The sequence below is a fragment of the Pogona vitticeps genome, chromosome 5 (genome assembly GCF_051106095.1).
Source record: "Pogona vitticeps strain Pit_001003342236 chromosome 5, PviZW2.1, whole genome shotgun sequence".
Taxonomy (NCBI): domain Eukaryota; kingdom Metazoa; phylum Chordata; class Lepidosauria; order Squamata; family Agamidae; genus Pogona; species Pogona vitticeps.
This window is the reverse complement of record NC_135787.1, coordinates 157,046,710-157,067,163: the sequence shown is the minus strand read 5'-3', so window position 1 is coordinate 157,067,163 and position 20,454 is coordinate 157,046,710. Positions and strand designations below refer to the sequence as shown.

The 20,454-nt window shown below is 42.1% G+C and overlaps 2 protein-coding genes across 5 annotated transcripts in view; both read right to left on the bottom strand.

Moving 5' to 3' along the window:
- Positions 1 to 20,454, bottom strand: part of CFAP54 (cilia and flagella associated protein 54) — a 142,115-nt gene that overhangs the window by 84,683 nt on the left and 36,978 nt on the right. For all 4 annotated transcript variants that reach the window (XM_078376053.1, XM_078376052.1, XM_073000249.2 and 1 more), the window contains 8 exons: positions 12,274 to 12,444; positions 9,352 to 9,444; positions 7,841 to 8,026; positions 6,330 to 6,472; positions 4,941 to 5,088; positions 2,083 to 2,238; positions 1,199 to 1,321; positions 1 to 135 (listed from right to left, as the gene is read on the bottom strand). In XM_078376053.1, coding sequence (XP_078232179.1) covers positions 1 to 135; positions 1,199 to 1,321; positions 2,083 to 2,238; positions 4,941 to 5,088; positions 6,330 to 6,472; positions 7,841 to 8,026; positions 9,352 to 9,444; positions 12,274 to 12,444 — 1,155 coding nt within the window. The remainder of the gene's footprint in view (positions 136 to 1,198; positions 1,322 to 2,082; positions 2,239 to 4,940; positions 5,089 to 6,329; positions 6,473 to 7,840; positions 8,027 to 9,351; positions 9,445 to 12,273; positions 12,445 to 20,454) is intronic.
- On the bottom strand, positions 18,233 to 20,376 carry LOC144583211 (uncharacterized). The gene has a single exon (XM_078376644.1). It carries the CDS (start codon positions 20,374 to 20,376, stop codon positions 18,316 to 18,318), a length of 2,061 nt encoding a protein of 686 aa, XP_078232770.1. The 3' UTR covers positions 18,233 to 18,315.

Genomic DNA, 20,454 nt, shown 5'->3' with positions numbered 1-20,454 from the left:
CTCATCTTCTGGAATTTCATCTGCTCCTTCTTCAGCTATAGCCATTTGAGATGCTGTCTGTGAGGAATCCAACAACTTTTTCCCACAGTTAATAACAAAAATTGCTAATTCATATTCCTTCCACGATCGCAATATCTATTAAATATAGATAATATCTTTTTTTACATAATGGCTACAAGTTCTTCTGTTAAAACCATACAATCTGGTTATACCTTTTAACTTAAGCCTCAGGTCCAAAGAAACTTCTGGATATGTTTCAATCATTTCTATGCCCAGGGGCAGGGGCCAGTCCATTGACACAATGCTCCAATGATAACCCCCCACACACACACTATTAAGGAAGAGAGGTTTTTCAGGAGTAAGAAGAGATACTTCTGCATTTATAAAGAAACCACACACTTCTCTGGACCCAACTCCATGAAACATACTGCAGTATAAACTGCTTTGCTCTGGAGCCCATTTATTTAGAAGGTTTTGGTGATTACCTCAGCATATTCCAACCTACTGAGTGTTATTTCAAAATAAATGGACAGTCTTTAAGATGTTGCAGAATTTCTCACCATTTCTTCAGCCAAAAAACCTAGCAAAGCATCCATGCTAGTTATGTATCCTTGATTCTGAGGCACTGACATTTGGGGGAAAACATGTTTTAAAATGGGCACAGGAAGCACTGCTCATGCTAGTAAGAACCCTCTTAATGGTTTTCAGTGAAACCTTGTGTTCCGGTGAAAAAATCCTATGTTCATGCTGATCGAGAATTCCCCTGTCCAGCACAATCCTGTACAATGAGCTCACCACATTTTGCAGTTAAAGTGCAACAACATTTTTGTCTTCTTTACTTTAATCTTTATTTTGTTTTTGCCCAATGTGCGAGCACTAACATGGCTGCCTCTTCCTTCCAATCTTCAGAATTAGTTTCCAAATCTGGGTCCCCAGATGTCGTTAGACTTCAGCTTCTAGAAGCCAAAGTCAGCATATAAGCACTGGTCAGTGATTCTGTGAGACATCACACTTGATCTTAGGAACCACAATTTTTTATTCCTGAGATGTTTCAGCATACACAGGGGAGTGCAAGAGGGAGAGAAGAACACAGAAGCAGCCAGATCCAGATGAAGCATCCAAATGGATCCTGGCCAATGCTACAGTCTCATCTATGTCAATTACTTACACATGTTATTTTCCTAGAAACAATAAATACCTTTGCTGTGTAAAAGCAGCAGCAAGCTATCATGTGCTGAATACTCTCATAGCATGACCTCGGTCTTCTTTGCAATATGGTATTTGGGATTTCTTGGACAACAGTGAGGCACTTAATAATGATCTGAAAACACAGGGATATTATTTTAATACCACAGTGGCAGGATACTGCATGACAAATACATAAAAGGAAACCTTGTCTTGCTTAGAAATGCAACATTTTTAAAACAATGCAGTTAGTTTTAGGAAACCCAGCCATTTTGTGGATCCCAGAAACATCTGTGGTCTTCCAAAATAAAAAGGGGCAAGTCTTATATTCCCCCAATGTTGAATAATGATACTTTAAGGTTCTCCTCTGAAATAGAACACAAACATGCCACATACTCCTCCTCCTCACGCTTGTTTAACCTGCTTTTAGGATGTCTGAGTAGTGTTTTAATTACAGCACCATTTTGTATGCATCAAACTCAAGATATGTAGCTTCTATAACTTAAATTCTAGCATATTCATCTATATCCAAGACAAAAAAATACTTTTGGCGAATACTTATCCTTCAACTTCAGAGACCTATATAGTCATAAATATCTATCAGATTTTCCCAGTGGTTGCCAAGTTGTTCCAATGCTAGCTTTTTATGGCTTTTGTCTTGACCGTACTATATAAATGATACTGAATTCCCAAACATTTTGTCTGTATTACCCCCTTGCTGGATTTTAAGACAAAAGTCACTATGCTATGCTCACATCTGAGTCTCAGTTTTCAACCATTATGACTTCTAAGAAGTGTTAATAAATTGGAAGAATGCTCTCCAGACCTCTTAATTGATTTTTTAAATAATAATGTTCAGATGATGGTTACATAATATATTTTAAGAACTGCTTTTACCTGGATGACAGGTTCGGAAGGTATTTTGTGATAGACCAACGGAGCGATAAGACCATAACAATAGACAACTGACTGTAGGGCATAATGTACATCGTTCAACCAGTTACTGAGTTCAATTGCCACCAGCATTCGCCCACATTCAGTTATTCTTGCAACCTGAAAATGAAAACATATTTTAATGTACATCTTTATATCACATCACAGCAATAAAAAGAAAAAGAAAATAAATATACTTCTAGTAAATGAAACAGCACAAGTTACAGGGTCTCCCATTTTTAGATGTTTCTGAGGAGCCTAAATTCATTAAATCCCCAAAAAAGATCTTATTACACTGTGATTTTTAAAAGAGACAATTTATTGCATATTGCACCTATAAATTAGAGGAAGCTAACTGCACACCAAATTATAATTTTTTAAAAAATGACTAAAATGTCTGCCACCTGATGGGTGAAAATGCAATGGCTTAGCTTGACTTCTGATATTAGTTTTTATTCATAACAACAAGGGATGAGTTATAGAAAGAAGACCTATACTGTTTTCATGCCAATTCCTAAATGTAATGTATGTGAGTTGTAAGCAGGGAAAGGGAAACAATGCATTAACCTTCTTATTATAATTATTTTTTTACATAACTAATTAAAAAAACCTCTAAAAATTACCCAATTGCTTAACTTTTTCTTGTTTTCAAGAGTAAATGATCCAGAAGGAGAAACTGGATCAAAGTACCAGTTTGTTTACACATGCTGTAACTCTGACACAAAAGGTTTGGGAAATGATTCAGTAGAGTTTTATAAAGGGTGAAAGGGACTGCTGTTATTTTTCCATGTATAAGACTATACTTTTGTCTAAAATCCTTAGACTAAAAATTGAGGGCCGTCTTATACATGGAAGTAAGCTGAGAAGATAAAAAACAAGTGGAGGGAAAAGCAGGGATCAAAGTGATCCTGCAGGGCTTTGATCCCTACTTTCTTCTCCACTTGCTAAGCCTTAGCAAAAGGAAAGCAGGGATCAAAGCGCTGCAGGATGGCTTTGATCCTTGCTTTCCCCTCTGCTTACTAAATCCCATGGGGCTTAGCAAGTATAGAGGGAAAGGATCAAAGCAATCCCATGGCTGCATAAGGGGGAAAGGGATCAAAACGATCATGCAGTCGCGGGATTGCTTTAATCCCTTTCCCCCTCCTTTTGCTAAGCCCCGTGGGACTTAGCACAAAGGGAGAAAGCAGGCATCAAACCGATCCTGCAGTGCTTTGATCCCTTTCCCCCCACACTTGCTAAGCCCCACTTAGATTTCTTAATTTTGGGTTAGAAAAGTGGGGCGGCGGGTGTCTTATACATGGCAGTGTCTTATACATGGAAAAATATGGTAGATCACAAGGATGTGGCATAGTATATGGGGAGGTGCATAGAAGAGCAAAGATAAACAACTATCTTAGACAGGGGAAACAAAACAAATAGACTATGTCCAGGAGGTAAGTAGCCCTACAAAGACAAGTGAAGACAAGTAGGAGCCTTGTGAAGCAGTGGTTAAACTGCTGTACTGCAGGCAAAACTGCTCACGACCTGGGGTTCAATTCCAGGTAACCGGCTAAAGGTTGACTCAGCCTTCTATCCTTCCAAGGTGGGTAAAATGAGTACTCAGCTTGCTGGGGGGGAATGTCGAGCCTGCATAATTAACTTGTAAACTGCCCAGAGAGTACTTGAAACACTATGGGGCGGTATATAAGCAGCAGACTTTGCTTTGCTTTTAAAACTACAAATAGAGCAACAGGTAAGTTGCGTCTGCTGACTTGATATATGGAGTGCTATCTAGTCCAGCATTCTGCTCACACAGTGCCCAACTAGGGAAGTCTATAAACAAGATATGTCTGCAACAGCATTCTCCCTACCTGTGTTCCCCAGCAACTTAAACTGGGAATCACAATGCCTCTAATACTGAAGGTAGCTCCTAGCTATGAGGACTTGTAGCCACTGATAGTCTTAATCTTCATGATTTTTTTATCTCTTTTCATTCCACCCACCGTTTGCAAGTCAACCATTACTACATTTTCTGATAGAGAATTCCACAATTTAAGTATGCTGTGGGCAAGGAAGAATTGTTTTTTACTAATCCAAAATCTTCTATTATTCAGCTTCATTGGATATAGTTTCTAACAGTAGAACACAATTGACAAGATCCAGTGAAGAAAAATTATATGCAGAAGAATGATCATGCAGCGTTTCCCCCCCCCCCCCCAAGTAGGCTGTCCTTCATCTAATTCAATCAACGCATGTTTGGTTACAGAGGGCTTGCATGATTGCCCTTATAAAACCACATTATTACAAAAGAAAATTTATGTCTATCCACATTCTTCTGAAAGTACATAATTTTACATAGCTCTGACATAATTTTTGACTATAACTTCCAGAATTCTGAGGCACATCGTTTTCACTAATTTCCAGGCACTCTAGTTTTCCCTAATTTTTGCCTTCCTAAAACTAGCCTCAGGGAAACACCACAGGCAAGATTTCAGTTTTCCCATTGTATATCCACAAAGCCCTGAGCAATTCCTAATCATTCACCATAGCCTATGTGATTGTCAGCAGGTCCCATGCCATCCACAGTCCTGTGGGGTTTATAAAGAGAACAGGCTGAAAAGTTTCTCCCCTTAAAGAAGCCTTGAAACCATTGCTTTTCTCTTGTAGCAACTTTTTCAACAACAGCAAAGCCATTTTACGGGAAAGATAACTTCAACCGTCAAAATTCAAATCAGGCATAAATTTGAGTAAGAAAGGGTATGTTTGGGATTAAAATGTAAGAACAGACAGAATAGTGAGAGCAATTCAAAAGATAATTCATTACAACATTGTAGCACCCGTACTTGTTTACTGTATTTCAGCTCATTGAAACAAACAGAGTCACAGAACAGAGCTCCTTCATTCACGGCGATGTCACTAATAATAAAAATGTTCCTGATGAACAGATACAAGAGGTTTGGAGATGACCGAACAAGAACTTCAGGAATTAATCTACAAAGTATGCAAAACATAAATAGTGTAAGAGATATCGTAATATCACACAATAATGAAGAGAACATGGAAATTATCTGCAATAAAAGTGGGAGCCATTACTGGCTCTGTATTAACTGGTAAATCTTCTGGATAGCACTAAATGTTGCCCATGCCTGCCCCCCTCATATATCTCATTCCCATCCATGCTCTTACTATACAACATGAGATGACTGCTAATCAGGGCCTGGAAATAACTAATTAAAAGCAAATAGGTAATTGCAATTAGCTCCTTTTTCCAATGGAAGTAATTTTTAAAAATTACTTTAAGACTTACGGGGGTATGGCCTCAAAGAGTAGGAAACAAACACTACATATTTCAAGTGCTGGCCCACACAATGCCTCATCCTGCCACCTCAAGTTCTGATGCAGTTGTTGGAGCAAAGACAATGGAGATGAGGCACAGTTTGTTTTTAATCACAGAACAGCGTCTCACAGCATTCAGATTTTTTAAAAAGGCAACATTCAAATCTACTATTTTAGTCATTCTTTGAGAAATAGAAGAATAAAGGGTTACATTTTTAATAAATATAACTATAGTGTTCCCTAATTACTGTTCCAGGGACTTTGAACATTAACTGTAACTATCAGTTTCAGAAGTAACTTTACAAGCTCCGTTGCTAATGCTCGCTGGTCAGTGCTGACCAACATTGAAATGCTAAGTCCACTGTTCTCCTGAACATAATGCTACATTGTCTTGGTACTTGAATCTACATAGTTCTTTGGCAAAATAGGAACTCGTTTAATCAGGCTAGTAGCTTGAAATGTAGGTACTCCTAAGTAATAAAGGTGTAGCACTAAATAATTATAAACAACACTAAGAAAGATGCTCAGTGTGCAATTAAAGAAGAAAATTATAATTAATAAAGTGATGATTTTATATATTCTCAAAGGCGTTCATGGCCGGGACCCAATGGTTGTTGTAGGTTTTTCGGGCTGTTTGGCCGTGTGGAGGTTTTTCTTCCTAACATTTCGCCAGTCTGTGTGGCCGGCATCTTCAGAGGACAGGAGTTAGAATTCCATCTGTGTTCTAGTGTACAACAACCATGTTGATTTTATAATCATGCATATTTTGATTACAGATTTTCTTGATTTCTTGTAGAAATGTTTTCATATAAATTATATAAGTACTATACAGTTTGCTTTTAAAGAATCATAGAACTCTATTAATAATTTGAGGGGAAAAAACCTCTGCTGATTACCTATTCTGAGGTACTGTCAGAGTGCTGCTTATAGAAACAACGGTGACATCACTAACAGGAGTATGAGGTTCTGAAACAAAATGGTCCCATAGTGGTTGAAATGCCTTCTTACATAATGTATAATTTTCAACTAGAAAAGCAAACTAAAAGAAAAGAGATTCTAAAATGAATATTCCATTCACATTTATTATTTAAAGTTATATTAATCAATAATAAACATGTTGAAAATATAGCAATAAACCATTACTTTTCTGGCTATTTACAAACCAAAGAAAAGATAAAATATGAAATAATATTCTGAAGACAATTATGTGGATCTCCCCAGTAGCACTAAATAATCACAGAATGAGCACAATACAAACACTTTTGCTTGTTTTACTGGTCATGACATACGTACAATCATATGAAAAAGAAAGTACACCCTCTTTGAATTCTCTGGTTTTATGTATCAGGACATAATAAAAATAATCTGGTCCTTAGCAGGTCTGAAAATTAGGTAAATGCAATCTCAGATGAACAACAACACGTGACATATTATACCATGTCATGATCTGAGGTTGCATTTATCTAATTTTCAGACCTGCTAAGGACAGAGGATTTTTACTATACAGTATCCTGATATGTAAAACCACAGAATTCAAAGAGGGTGTACAGTACTTGCTTTTTCACACAACTGTACATAACTCTGCTAAACGGAATAATGGAACAATAGTATAATGACTATGAACCAAATATCTAAAATTGAGTGGAACTGTGTCAGAAGGGGTGAGAGTGCATGGGTGTTTGAAGATGCTGAGTCACTGAGCAGGAGGAAAAACAAAATGAGAAGTACAAGATTTGATCAGGAGATGCAGGGGATACAAAGTCTGGCAGGGATGTCCAGCGAGTTTCTGTACTCAGGAGAAATGAACAGATTTGAAAACTTGGATGAAAGCACAATTTCTTGGAAGGAAATATTTCTATAAAATCTAAAATTCTTCCACATAACAGTTTAGTCTAAAGGTTTATGGTTTTCTGCAAGAACGAGTGGCAGGCTATATCTGGGTCATCTTGCTCATACAAATCAAGGCAAGCAAAGCTTACAGAAAAACCCAAATGCATTGATGGATCAGTGAAAATCAAGATTATAATCTTTTCCCAAAAACAATTTTATACTTCATAGGAAAACGCTGTGACATTAGGTGTATGTCTTCAAAGGTTTAAAGGCATTTTCCTCTTCCACAAAGAAAAATACTATCTGGAGAAAATACTGCTATAATAACTTAAGGTCCCCAGCAATTCATAGACACCAGAGGTTTCAGTATGTTTTCTATTTGACAAGTTTTATGCCCATAAAAATGTGAATCCCTTTACAAGGTAAATCAAGACCATTTTAAACATCTTCCTTTATATTTTCCAAGAATATAATTTACAAGAGAAAATTAATCCAGATGGAGTTGTTCCATTATCATTGGAAGCCTCCTCCACCTACTGCACCATTATCTTCCTGGTTCATTAATAATATATACTACCTGAATCAGGTAAGCTCGGACAGTTGCAGCAGAAAGAGGAGGATATGCAAGGATTGGCTTAGTTGTTTCTCCAATGTTGTCACCAATAAGCTTTCCATCTGAGTCATAGGCTGCAACCGCAAATATGTACTTTTGGTTGGGCTCTAAATCGTTTACTTCTAAAACACAAGTTTCCTTAGCTGGCACCTGAACAATAAAGAATGCCTCAGTTAGGACAAACTAAAATAAATAAGTAAATTACACCAAACAGACCTCAAAAATAAAGAACTGTGCTGCAAAATATTCATAAGTACAATGTTTGACATTATAATTACACAGCGTAAGTTAAAAGCCAATCATAAAATCCCTACAAGAATCTGTGTAGACTATCTATTTTAGATGTTGTCCTTAGTATATGATGTTGTCCCTGGTTGTTGTAGGGTTGTTGTTGGTCATTTTGATAATTCTTGTTGCAGATTTAAACAGATCATCCCAATATCTCCATCCACCTATGATGAGTGCATGTATTCCTGCGTATTCTGGGATGCACTGGGTTGCACCATACTGCTTGTCCCTATACATCTGGATTGCTCCTTTACAGCTTGCTCCCAATACTCCTTTTTTCACCTGTCTTCTCCTTCCTCACTTCATTCTTCTCCCTCCCTTTTTGTTTCACCCAACCACCCTTCTCAAACCTTCATATTTATACCAATTCATTTATTTCAATATTTTGATTTTGAGCTTTTATGCTGCATTGTTTAATAGATGCTTGCTTTCAAACAGAAACAACAGTCCTGGGCAGTAAAATGTGTACAGGCAATTGGCAGAAATAAAAAGGAAATAGCAAATATTGGTGCATGTTAAGAAAACATAACAAACATGCCTAGGCAACAGAGCACAACTTTCCATTTTTTAAAAGATCCTCTCCGACAGCCAGTCACTAAGGAAAAGGTCTTTGCCTGCTTGTGGAAGGGAAAGAAAGATGGGGCCAGCCTGGCTTCCAGTGAGAAGGAGTTCCAGTCTGAGAGCCACAACAGAGAAGGCCGCCTCCCATGTCCTCACAAAGCATGTCCGTGAGGGTGATGGGACTGAGGGAAAGGCCTGCCCTGATTATCTTAATACCAGGGCAGGCTCATAGAGAGATACAGTCTTTTAGATAGTTTGGACCCAAGTCATTTAAGTACACACCCACAAAATGTATGGATGAACAACAAGCAAGGGTTCACATACACTGAAGCAAACTGGAGAAAAGTAAAACAGGAACACACCATCACTTTGCAATGGTGTTAAAAACCCAAGGAAACTAAGGTTTTATTATCCCATTTGGATTCTGTTGACATGTGTTTCAGCCCTGCATCATGCAGACATTACAAAAAATACCAGTATTATGGGTGTAAGGCAAATTACTAGGAATGCAAACTGGAAAGAAAGAGTACAATACCAGCTGTACCTAACACAAGAAAAAGCACAAGTATCTTCTAATTCTATTCCTAAATAAATGAGCAGAGAAGTACTATTATAGAAATCCTTACCACTATTCCTGTGTTCTTAAGATTGTAGTTACTTAACCGGACTTTTGGATTGCATCCTTCTGCTACACATCCAAAAATACTGTACCAAGAAACCTTTTAAAAGAAAAAGACAAGAGCAATATATGAGTCCTATAACATCACTAAAGCTACAGTCTTAAGCATCGTTTTCGTTTAGTCGTTTAGTCGTGTCCGACTCTTCGTGACCCCATGGACCAGAGCACGCCAGGCCCTCCTATCTTCTACTGCCTCCCGGAGTTCTGTCAAATTCATGTTGGTTGCTTCGCAGACACTGTCCAGCCATCTCATCCTCGGTCGTCCCCTTCTCCTTTTGCCATCACACTTTCCCAACATCAGGGCCTTTTCCAGGGAGTCTTTTCTTCTCATTAGATGGCCAAAGTACTGGAGCCTCAGCTTCAGGATCTGTCCTTCCAGTGAGCACTCAGGGTTGATTTCCTTTAGAATTGATAGGTTTGTTCTCCTTGCAGTCCAGGGTATTCTCAAGAGTCTCCTCCAGCACCACAATTCAAAGGCATCAATTCGTCTGCAGTCTGCTTTCTTTATGGTCCAGCTCTCACTTCCATGCATCACGACAGGAAAAACCATAGCTTTGACTATTCGGACTTTTGTTGGCAAGGTGATGTCTCTGCTTTTTAACATGCTGTCAAGATTTGTCATCGCTTTCCTCCCAAGAAGCAGGCGTCTTTTAATTTCGTGGCTGCTGTCTCCATCTGCAGTGATCATGGAGCCCAGGAAAATAAAATCTGTCACTGCCTCCATATCTTCCCCTTCTATTTCCCAGGAGGTGATGGGACCAGTGGCCATGATCTTAGTTTTTTTGATGTTGAGTTTCAGACCGTTTTTTGCACTCTCTTCTTTCACCCTCATTACAAGGTTCTTTAATTCCTCCTCACTTTCTGCCATCAGAGTGGTGTCATCTGCATATCGGAGGTTGTTGATATTTCTTCCGGCAATCTTAATTCCGGCTTGGGATTCCTCCAGTCCAGCCTTCCGCATGATGTATTCTGCATATAAGTTGAATAAGCTGGGAGACAATATACAGCCTTGTCGTACTCCTTTCCCAATTTTGAACCAATCAGTTGTTCCATATCCAGTTCTAACTGTTGCTTCCTGTCCCACATATAGGTTTCTCAGTAGATAGATAAGGTGGTCAGGCACGCCCATTTCTTTAAGAACTTGCCATAGTTTGTTGTGGTCCACACAGTCAAAGGCTTTTGCATAGTCAATGAAGCAGAAGTAGATGTTTTTCTGGAACTCTCTGGCTTTCTCCATAATCCAGCGCAAGTTAGCAATTTGGTCTCGAGTGCCTCTGCCTCTTCGGAATCCAGCTTGTATTTCTGGGAGTTCTCGGTCCACATACTGCTGAAGCCTAACCTTGAGCATAACCTTGCTAGCGTGTGAGATGAGTGCAATTGTACGGTAGTTGTAGCACTCTTTGGCACTGCCTTTCTTTGGGATTGGGATGTAGACTGATCTTTTCCAATCCTCTGGCCACTGTTGGGTTTTCCAAACTTGCTGGCATATTGAATGTAGCACCTTAACAGCATCATCTTTCAAGATTTTAAATAGTTCAACTGGAATGCCATCACCTCCACTGGCCTTGTTGTTAGCCAGGCTTTCTAAGGCCCACTTGACTTCACTCTCCAGGATGTCTGGCTCAAGGTCTGCAACTACATTGTCTGGGTTGTCCGGGATATCCACATCTTTCTGATATAATTCCTCTGTGTATTCTTGCAGTCTTAAGCATACTTTCCAGTAAATACATAATGCTAAAAACAGTGACTTATAAGGATCAATTGTTTAGTATCCATCTACATCAGGGGCTGTCAAGTGGCCTTTCAGATGTTGGAGGACTGCAACCCCATTACAGTGGTGCCTCGCTTTACGATTGCCCCACATTACGACAAATCCGCTTCACAACTATCTTTCTGCGATCGCAATTGCGATCGCAAAACGATGGTCTAAATGGGGGAATTTCGCTTTACAATGATCGGTTCCCTGCTTCGGGAACCGATTCTTCGCAAAACAATGTTTTTAGAACAGCTGATTGGCGGTTTCAAAATGACCACCAGGTAATTAAAATGACTCCCCGCTGTGTTTAGGGACGGATTCCTTGCTATACAGGCAGCGAAAATGGCCGCCGTACGGAGGATCTCCGCTGGACGGTGAGTTTTTACGCTATTGGAATGCATTGAACAGGTTTCAATGCATTTCAATGGGATTTTTTATTTCGCTTTACGATGTTTTCACTTAAAGGTGATTTTCCTGGAACAGATTATCGTCGTTAAGTGAGGCACCACTGTACCCTTTGGCTGGAAGGGATTAATTGCCTTTCCAATGAGTCTTGCAGTGTTTTTTTGGGGGGGTGATTTTTTCTTTGGCCGGAACAGATTAATTGCATTTCAATGCATTCCTATGGGAAATGGTGCTTCCACTTACGACCATTTCAAGTTACATCCATCTTCTGGAACGGATTATGGTCGTAAGTTGAGGCACCACTGTATATGTATCCTGTTAATAGGCTAAAATGCCTTTATGTAAATTATGCCAGCAAAAGGGAAATAAAAAAACTTGCTACAACAGACTGCTGCTAATTAAACAAAACCAACTTCAGCTTTTCATTGCTTAAACTAAACTTCATTGTATATGTCATTTCACATGCAACCCTGGATCAAAGTTAGGATTCTTTAAGCCACTAATTAAAGAATCTCCAGTTTCATGTTGGACATGAAGACACCCAACTCACAAACAAGATTAAGCAACGAGAACTCAAAGCAGGGGTTCTTTAATTAGTGACAATCTGCCACTGAAGTCTTGACCAGTTCTTTTACACCAGCGCGATCTATGCAATAAGATTTTCACCATGGTTTAGTGAAATTATGCAGATACGCTCAAAAACATTACCTTTATATCTGAAACAAATGGAGCAGGCTTGAATACCATGGAACAATGTGATCTGAAAAGCAATATAGGAGGAGGTGGAACTTTGCTTTTCACATTACTTGCTGGTTGTAGAAAAGTGGCACATAATGCATTTTGTTCTGCTTCTGTTTTCTGAATTAAAACAAGTGCTTCCTGTGGTTTAATGATAAAGCCAAAGAAAATGTCATTTGGTTTACATATGCTTGAAACAAAAACAAGGAGTTATAAATGGAAAATCACAGAATGATAGGCTTGAAGATTAATATGACACAATCGAAAGAGTATTATGCCTGTCATTGTTACCTGTTGCTAGTATTTAACAAACAATTTAACAATTCTAATGTGCCCATTAATTTTTCTTCCTGGGCTTGGAATAGATTTTCCCCTTCTTACAAAAGTTTGCACTTTATTAACATGTACACAACTTCAGTTTGTCTGAATAGCCCTTGTGACAACCCCAGACCTACTGGAGTATGCCACCATGTATCTATGCTGCCACCAACCATTCCCTGTAAGAAGTCACACAGACCAGGAATGGATTTTACTAAATAAAAGAACAAGGTTTATTAAAACAACAAACAGGGTACATAAAAGAATCAGGTAAATAGGATAATGTAACGTGGCATAACCCCAATCACACACATACAACAGCTTGGTTCCCACTGAACCCTTTAAGGTAACGCACAGACCCTGAACCTATCAGTTCTGGCTACCTAAATAGAAACCTGAACCTATCAGGTATGTACTAACTGACACACAGTTGTACTCAGTCTGACACACAGACTCCCACTCTCCACTCTCCACACAAGCTCCACATATATATACAGTACAGCTCCTCCCCCCTGATGTCCCGCCTTCCACTCCCCATAGGATGGAACTTTCCCTCCAAACCCATGACAGACAGGTACCATCAGTGCTGTATGTGACACCTCCCCTCTTTATAAGTTGTTTTGCAGGGGAAAAGCTAAAGTGCTTTTCTCCAAAAAAAACAACCAGGATCAAAACATATAGACGGGTTACTTACCTGTAACCATGGTTCTTCCAGTGGTCATTCTGTGAATTCACACAATAAGGGGTTAAGTCAGCGCCTGCGCTGGTCTTCTCGGAATATTCCAGAGCTCTGCAAAGAGAAACATTGTCAATACTATCTATACTGCGCATGCTCCGCCCGCCCAATCCTCAGTTCCATTTATCCGCCACATGCTTATGCAAAGTGATCTGCAGAGACACAGTGACGGACAGTGGGGAGGACGGGCGGGTTTGTGTGAATTCACAGAATGACCACTGGAAGAACCATGGTTACAGGTAAGTAACCCGTCTTTCTTCTGCGTGGTCTTCTGTGAATGCACACAATAAGGGGTGATTAACAAGCTGGCTTACCGGCTGGTGGGTCGTCACTGCAGGACAGATGCGAGGACAGCTCTCCCAAACCTTGTCTCCCTCTTGGCTCTCATGTCCAACCTATAGTGGGAGATGAAGGTGGAGGCATTTGACCACGTAGCAGTTCTGCATATATCTGGAAGGTCAATTCCGCGCAGAAGTGCTGTAGAGGAGGCCACTGCCCTTGTGGAATGGGCGCGCAGGCCTTCAGGAGGAGGTTTGTGCTGTAATTCATATGCCAACGATATCGCTGAAACAAGCCAACGGGAGACAGATGAGGAAGAGGCTGGTAAACCCTTCTTGTGTCCAAAATAACATAGGAAAAGCTTGGGAGATAATCTGAACTCCTTAGTGCGTGCAACATAAAAGGATAGTGCCCTCCTGACGTCCAAGGAATGGAGCATGCGCTCTGTTTCATTGGCGGGCTGTGAGAAGAAGGTGGGTAGAATCAGTGGTTGATTTAAGTGAAACTCTGAAACAACCTTCGGAAGAAAGGACACGTCAGTGTGAAGAATAACCTTGTCATTGAAGAATTGTAAAAAAGGTTGATCAGCTCTCAAGGCGGCTAGTTCACTAGCACGACGAGCAGATGTAATTGCGACCAAGAATAACACTTTCAAAGACAGCAACTTTAAAGAACATGTAGCAAGTGGTTCAAAGGGAGGACGCATGAGGGCATTTAGAACCAGAGTCAAGGACCACTGGGGCATCAACGGTTTGAGAGGTGGTCTAAGATGAATAAGTCCTTTGAGGAAAGCTTTGACTGTAGGGTGAGAGAAAAGGCGTGAGGAAGGCGACTCCCTGGGTTGGAAGGACACAATGGCAGCTAAATAAACCTTTAATGTGGCAACAGACAATTTGAGGTCAAACAAGTAACGAAGAAACTGGAGTGTTGTAGAAAGAGAAGCTGGAACAGCAGATAAACCTTTGGATTCAGTGAATTTTATGAAACTCTTCCACTTATAGGCATATAAAGTAGAGGTAGAAGCCTTCTTGGATTTATCTAGGATTTCTTTGATCTGCGGGATATCCTCCACGCTGTGAGTCGAAGGGTGTGGAGATCGGGGTGAAACACAGTTCCCGCATCTTGTGTGATGAGCGCAGGAAAGTTGGGGAGGCGCACTGAGTCCACTGCCATCTCCACTAATGTTGGGAACCAAGGCTGGCGAGGCCAGAAGGGGGTTATTAGTATGGCTTCTGCTGACTGTTGGTGGAGTTGTACCAGAGTTCTCTGTATTAATGGGAACGGTGGGAAGGCATAAAGCAGGCCCTTTTTCCAAGATAGCATGAAGGCATCTCCCAGCGAGTTGCGGCCTAGGCCTGCTCTGGATGCATATTGTGGACACTTCGCATTCTGGTGTGTGGCAAAAAGATCTAGAAGGGGTGTGCCCCACCGCCGACATAGTTGATGGAACACCGTCAGATTCAATTCCCATTCGTGCATCTGATCGAGGCGGCGACTGAGTTGGTCTGCCAGAAAGTTGTCCTCCGTGGAGAGGTGAACTGCTACCGGGAATATGTGGTTCTGGTAGCACCATTCCCAGAGAGTTACTGTGAGAAAAAGCAGGGATGGAGAATGTGTTCCCCCCTGCTTGTTTATATAGTACATGGCCGTGGTGTTGTCGGTGACTATCTGAACACCACGGCCACGTACTAGGGGGAAAAAGGCCCTGAGTGCCTTCAACACTGCTAGAATCTCGAGGTGGTTGATGTGGAAGGACCTCTCCTGACGGGACCACCGAGCATGTACACGATGGCGCCCACAGTGCGCTCCCCAGCCTGTGGGGCTTGCATCTGTAGTAACTTGGGCCGTAAGCCGCAGAGGCCGGAACGGGCGACCCACTTGCAGATGTGGCGGGAAGGCCCACCATTGGAGTTGCTGTACTAACTCCTGTGACACTAGAAGTCTCTTCCCTTGGTGATCCCTGAGAGGACTGAAAAGGGATAACAGCCAAATTTGTAGGGATCTGAGCTTTAGTCGAGCGTGAGCAACTGCGGAGGTCGTAGAGGACATGAGTCCTAGAAGATGTTGAGCATGTCTTGCTGAGACTGAGCGACCCGGGTGGAACTTTTGAATGGCGTTGCGAATCTTTGTTATTCGCTGACGAGGAAGAAATATGCGTCCCTTGCGCGCATCTATCTCGGCACCAATGTAGTGTACTTTCTTGGATGGACAAAGATGTGATTTCTTGAAGTTGATTGTGAGTCCTAGGCCTTTGAGGAGGCAGAGGATGAATCTGGTGTCCTTGAGGGCCCTGTGCCTGGATGGAGAGACAACCAACCAGTCGTCGATGTATGGGAATACGTGAATGCCGTTGAGTCTGAGGTAAGCCGCCACAGGGGCCATGCATTTTGTGAATGTTCGAGGCGCTGTGGCGAGGCCGAATGGAAGGGCCAAATACTGGTAGATTGTGTCCTGGAAGATGAATCTGAGAAACTTTCGATGATCTGGATGAATGGTGATGTGAAAGTAAGCGTCCTTGAGATCTATGAGGACGAACCAATGTTTCTTTTTCAGGAGGTGTGTGATGGATTCCAGTGTCACCATGCGAAATCGACGAGGATGCAGGTAAGTATTTAAGTCCCTTAGGTCGAGGATGGGTCTCATGCCGCCGTCCTTTTTGGTGATGGCAAAGTATCTTGAATAGAAACCGTTGGGCATGTCTGTTCCTGGCACAGATTGAATGGCTCCCTTTGAAAGTAAACACTGAACCTCCTCCTCTAGAATAGGGTCTGACGTAGTGTATTGTACCCTCCCTAGAGGAGGATATTCTAAAAACTCTAGGCGATAGCCAAGGAGGCGGGGCTTTGTTGCGGTGCTGCCGGCAACTCTAGAGAGGAGCTCTCTGGAAAAGCTGGACCCCTCCAGCCCGGGATCCCCCTTTTGAAATGGGGATCAAAGGAGAGTCTAGAAGAAGTCTCTCTGAAGCAGATGGTGAGCAGCAGAAGGAGAAGAAAGGGAGGCAGACCCGGACTTTTTTCTTCTGAAGAAATCACCGTGCATGGACTGGAGCGGGCGCCATTTTTTGGGCACTGAGCCGCGAGGAACCCTTTACCGGGGGAGAGGAGAGCAATCAATATAAACTAAAAATATATAACAAGTAAGTGAGCCGAAGCCTCTGATTTATGAAACAGCCTCATTAAGCTGAAATAAGAATGAAAATATTTGGCGGAAAGAATAAATGCAGCGGCGGGTTTATCTTATCAGTCTGACTCAAAAGCGAAACTAAGCTTCTCCAAGTGAACTATTAAAACAGCAGGCTGATTCTAAAGCCGAGAGTCTGAGATGGAAAAATAAATCTTATGTTTCTGGAGAAGAATCCCAGACAGCAACACCGTCTGACTGGATTTAAGAGACTTCGGTGGATGCAGAGTGGCTGGGATACGTTACTCTTTGCCTTCTCTGGACTTTGTGAACTATAAATAATAGAATTTGGTGGTTTTCGGGAGAAGGAGCTGACGTGGCCGACTGGACTAAGGAGCATTAAGGGGTTAATGAAGATCACAAGACGAGCTCCAAGGACAATCTACTGGACAGTTTGAGACTCTGTGACTGTTGTTTAGTTTATCGGACTGCAGACCGCGTGTGAGTCTAATAATAGAAGCTTGCTGAACTCAGGAGAAGAAGAAATAACTGCGTACAATATTTGGACAAAGATTGGAGGGAGATCTAAGGGGAGGTTTATGATGAGGGGTTTGAATTGTTGATAAAAATTGTGGAAACTGTGGAAGAATTTCTAGGGGGTGATTATTGTGGTATCTATATAAACCCCAAAGCCTGAGATGGACCCCCAAAATTCAAAAGAACAAATGGAGACTTGGTCTGTTCAATCCCAAAGTTCTGGAATAGAGGTGCAAGAAATAGAAAAGGAATGGCAGATTAATATACAAAGGCTAATATTAACACGGTTCCAGCAAGTGAACGCAGGTCTTAGCAAATTAGAAGATTTGATGAAAGGGACGAAAGAGGGGACAGTAGATGCCAAACAAAACTTAAATGAAGTTGTACAGACTTTAGAATCGTCTGTATTAGACATGACACCAGGTAATATGAATGTAGTAGAGAGTTATCCAGTGACCCATGCAGCTTCCAAAATTAAAAAGCATTATGACAAAAATCCTAAGGAGGCAGAGATACTGAAACCAGAAAATTTTATGGTGAAAATATGGGAAGTGAAAAAAATGAATATTCTGTCAGATGGGCTGAAAGACTGTTCAATTCAAAAAGAAACTGAACGATGGGATGTATTGTATAAATGGCAGCAGCTACCAGACAATGTTGGAATAACATAGAATAAAATTAAAGTTAAATGATAAGATAAAAGCAGGAGGGTAATCAAATTGTGAAAAAGCAAAAAGTTGATATGTATTAGTAATATGAATTGATTGGATGATGTTATACTTTATGCTCTCCTATCCCCCAAAACCATTTTTCCTTTCCTATCCCCTCTTTCTTTTTGTACCCTCTATCCCTGTTCTTAAATAAAAATTAAAAATTAAAAAAAAAAAAGAAATAAAAACTCTAGGCGATAGCCAAACGAAACAATTCTTAGAACCCAGGAATCGCTTGTGATATTGGACCAATTTTGAAAATATGGTTGGAGTCGTATGTCTGTGGTGATGGGTGAAGGGTGTACTATCCAGTCAAAGATATTGCTTGTGTTTCTTTGCAGGTGGCTTGTAAGTCTGACGACATTGCGGTGCCTGGTGAGCACGGTAAGTAGATGGAGTAGAGGAAGTTTGAGGTAAGGCGGAACGGGAGGTCTCTTTGAACTGCCGGAACTGCTGGGAGGGTTGGTTGTATTGGTTAGAAGACCGTTTCCATTGGTACCTGTTAAACTTGGGTTGTGGCTGAATATAATAGGACTTAGCGGTCTTTTTTGCTTTATGTAAGTCCTCAAGATGGTTATCTGTTTTTTCACTAAAGAGACCAGAAGAATCGAAGGGTAAATCCTCGACTTTAGCCTTCACGTCCTCAAGGATGTTGGCAGCACGTAACCAAGCGTGTCTACGCAGATTGACAGCAGTAACCAGGATTCTGGCTGCTGCTTCCACCGAATGTCTGGTTGCAATTCTTTGGTGCTTGGAAACCGTTTGCGCTTCCTCATAGGTGTTCAGAAAGGCTTGGCGCGCATCAGCAGGCAACATGTGCAAGGCTGACAATATTTTGACCCAGAGCTGTTTTTGATATGCTCCTAGAGCAGTTTGGTAATTAGCCACTCTGAGTATAAAAGCAATCAAGGAGTAGAGTCTTCTGCCGATTAACTCAAGCTTTTTCCCTTCTTTGTTAGTGGGAATCACATGTGCCCTTCCTGATGGTTTAGTGCAGCTCGTCTCCACTATGAGGGAGTTAGGGATAGGATGTTTTAAAAGGAACTTAGCATCTTCCCCAACAATCTTATACATATTCTCAGTTCTTTTGGGTAAAGGCACTGATGTCGAAGGATGCTCCCAGAACTCCTGGATGATCTTCAGTAGGGCAGGTAGAAAGCAAAGACTGGGAGGTGGTGAACGCTCTTTATTAATATCACCGAAGATGAGGTCTTCTTCTGGAGGCGCAGGCTCGTCAACGCGCAGCTTGAGTGTCTTTGCGAGCCTTGATAACATTTGGGCATATGAGGAAAAGTCCTCCGAAGGTGAAGAATCGTGAGGGTTGCCTGTGTCCGATTCTACTGTCTCTCCGACTGGTAACTCGTGAGGTGTAGGTGGAGGAGGTGGCTCTTCCTCCGATTCAGATTCTTGTGACGAGAAGGAAACATCATCATCAGATGACAGCTCATGACCTCTTGGTCGATGTGGAGGTGGAGAATGTGGCACAACTGTGGGAACAGGTTGCGGGGGAGGAGGAGGAGGGGGAGGTGCAGTCGATGTCGACGGAACCGTAGGGGGTGGAGCAGTAGGTGGAGCTGGTAACGGAGTAGGTTTAGCGGTGTCTGCTACTCTTTTCTTATGTCGACGTCGATGCTTCCTAGGTGGAGTCGATGGCGAAGACGAGGAAGAGGAGGAGAGATAAATATACTTGATCCTCCGACGTCGATGACGGCGGTCGGGCGACGTCGACGGTGAAGGAGAGTAGGAGCGGCATCTGGAGCGACGTTTGCGCCGACGACGACGGGAGTCAGAGGAGGAGGAGTCACTCGACGTCGATCTATGACGACGTCGGGAACGCTTGCGCCCGTCTCTGTTATCTCCACGAGGTGAGACAGAGCGATCCCTCGAGCAATGCTTTCTCTTCGCCTGCTTCTTCCTCGGTGGCGAGGGAGGGTGGGGAGGCAGAGGCGATATCGATGGAGCCGGTGAAGCCCACCCAGAAGACACAGGGCTAACTGGGGCCGAACCCAAGCTTGTTGTAGCGCGAACAAGCTGACTTGGCGTCGGAGAGGGAGCGCCAAGGGGTATAGCTGGCTCAGACTGACGAGGAGGAAGGGGGGTAGCCGCCCCCGACGCCGAATCCCTGTCCTTCGGCAAATCCTCCAATAATGGAGAGAGAAGGTCGACCGATCCCGGCAAAGCTTGGGATACAGCGTCCTTAGCCTTCACCGCTGCCTTTGTTTTTGCCTGTTTCACAGGTTTTGCGGGGACCGCAGCCTTGGAAGCAGAAGATTTCTTCGAAGGCTTCTTAGATTTTGCAGAAGGTTTGCTGGCTACCGCAAGGCTCGGGGCGCCCTCGGAGTGGGAGGTCGAAGCGGTGGAGGGAAGCTCCATAGGCGAAGGTTGGGAGGCAGCCAGGGCTGAGTTCCACAGATGTAACTTGAGCCTCTGTTGCCGGGCTTTTAAGGCAGC

Bases quoted from the DNA above. Each gene is read 5' to 3' on its own strand.
- LOC144583211 (XM_078376644.1), bottom strand. From the start codon at position 20,376: ATGGAGCTTCCCTCCACCGCTTCGACCTCCCACTCCGAGGGCGCCCCG.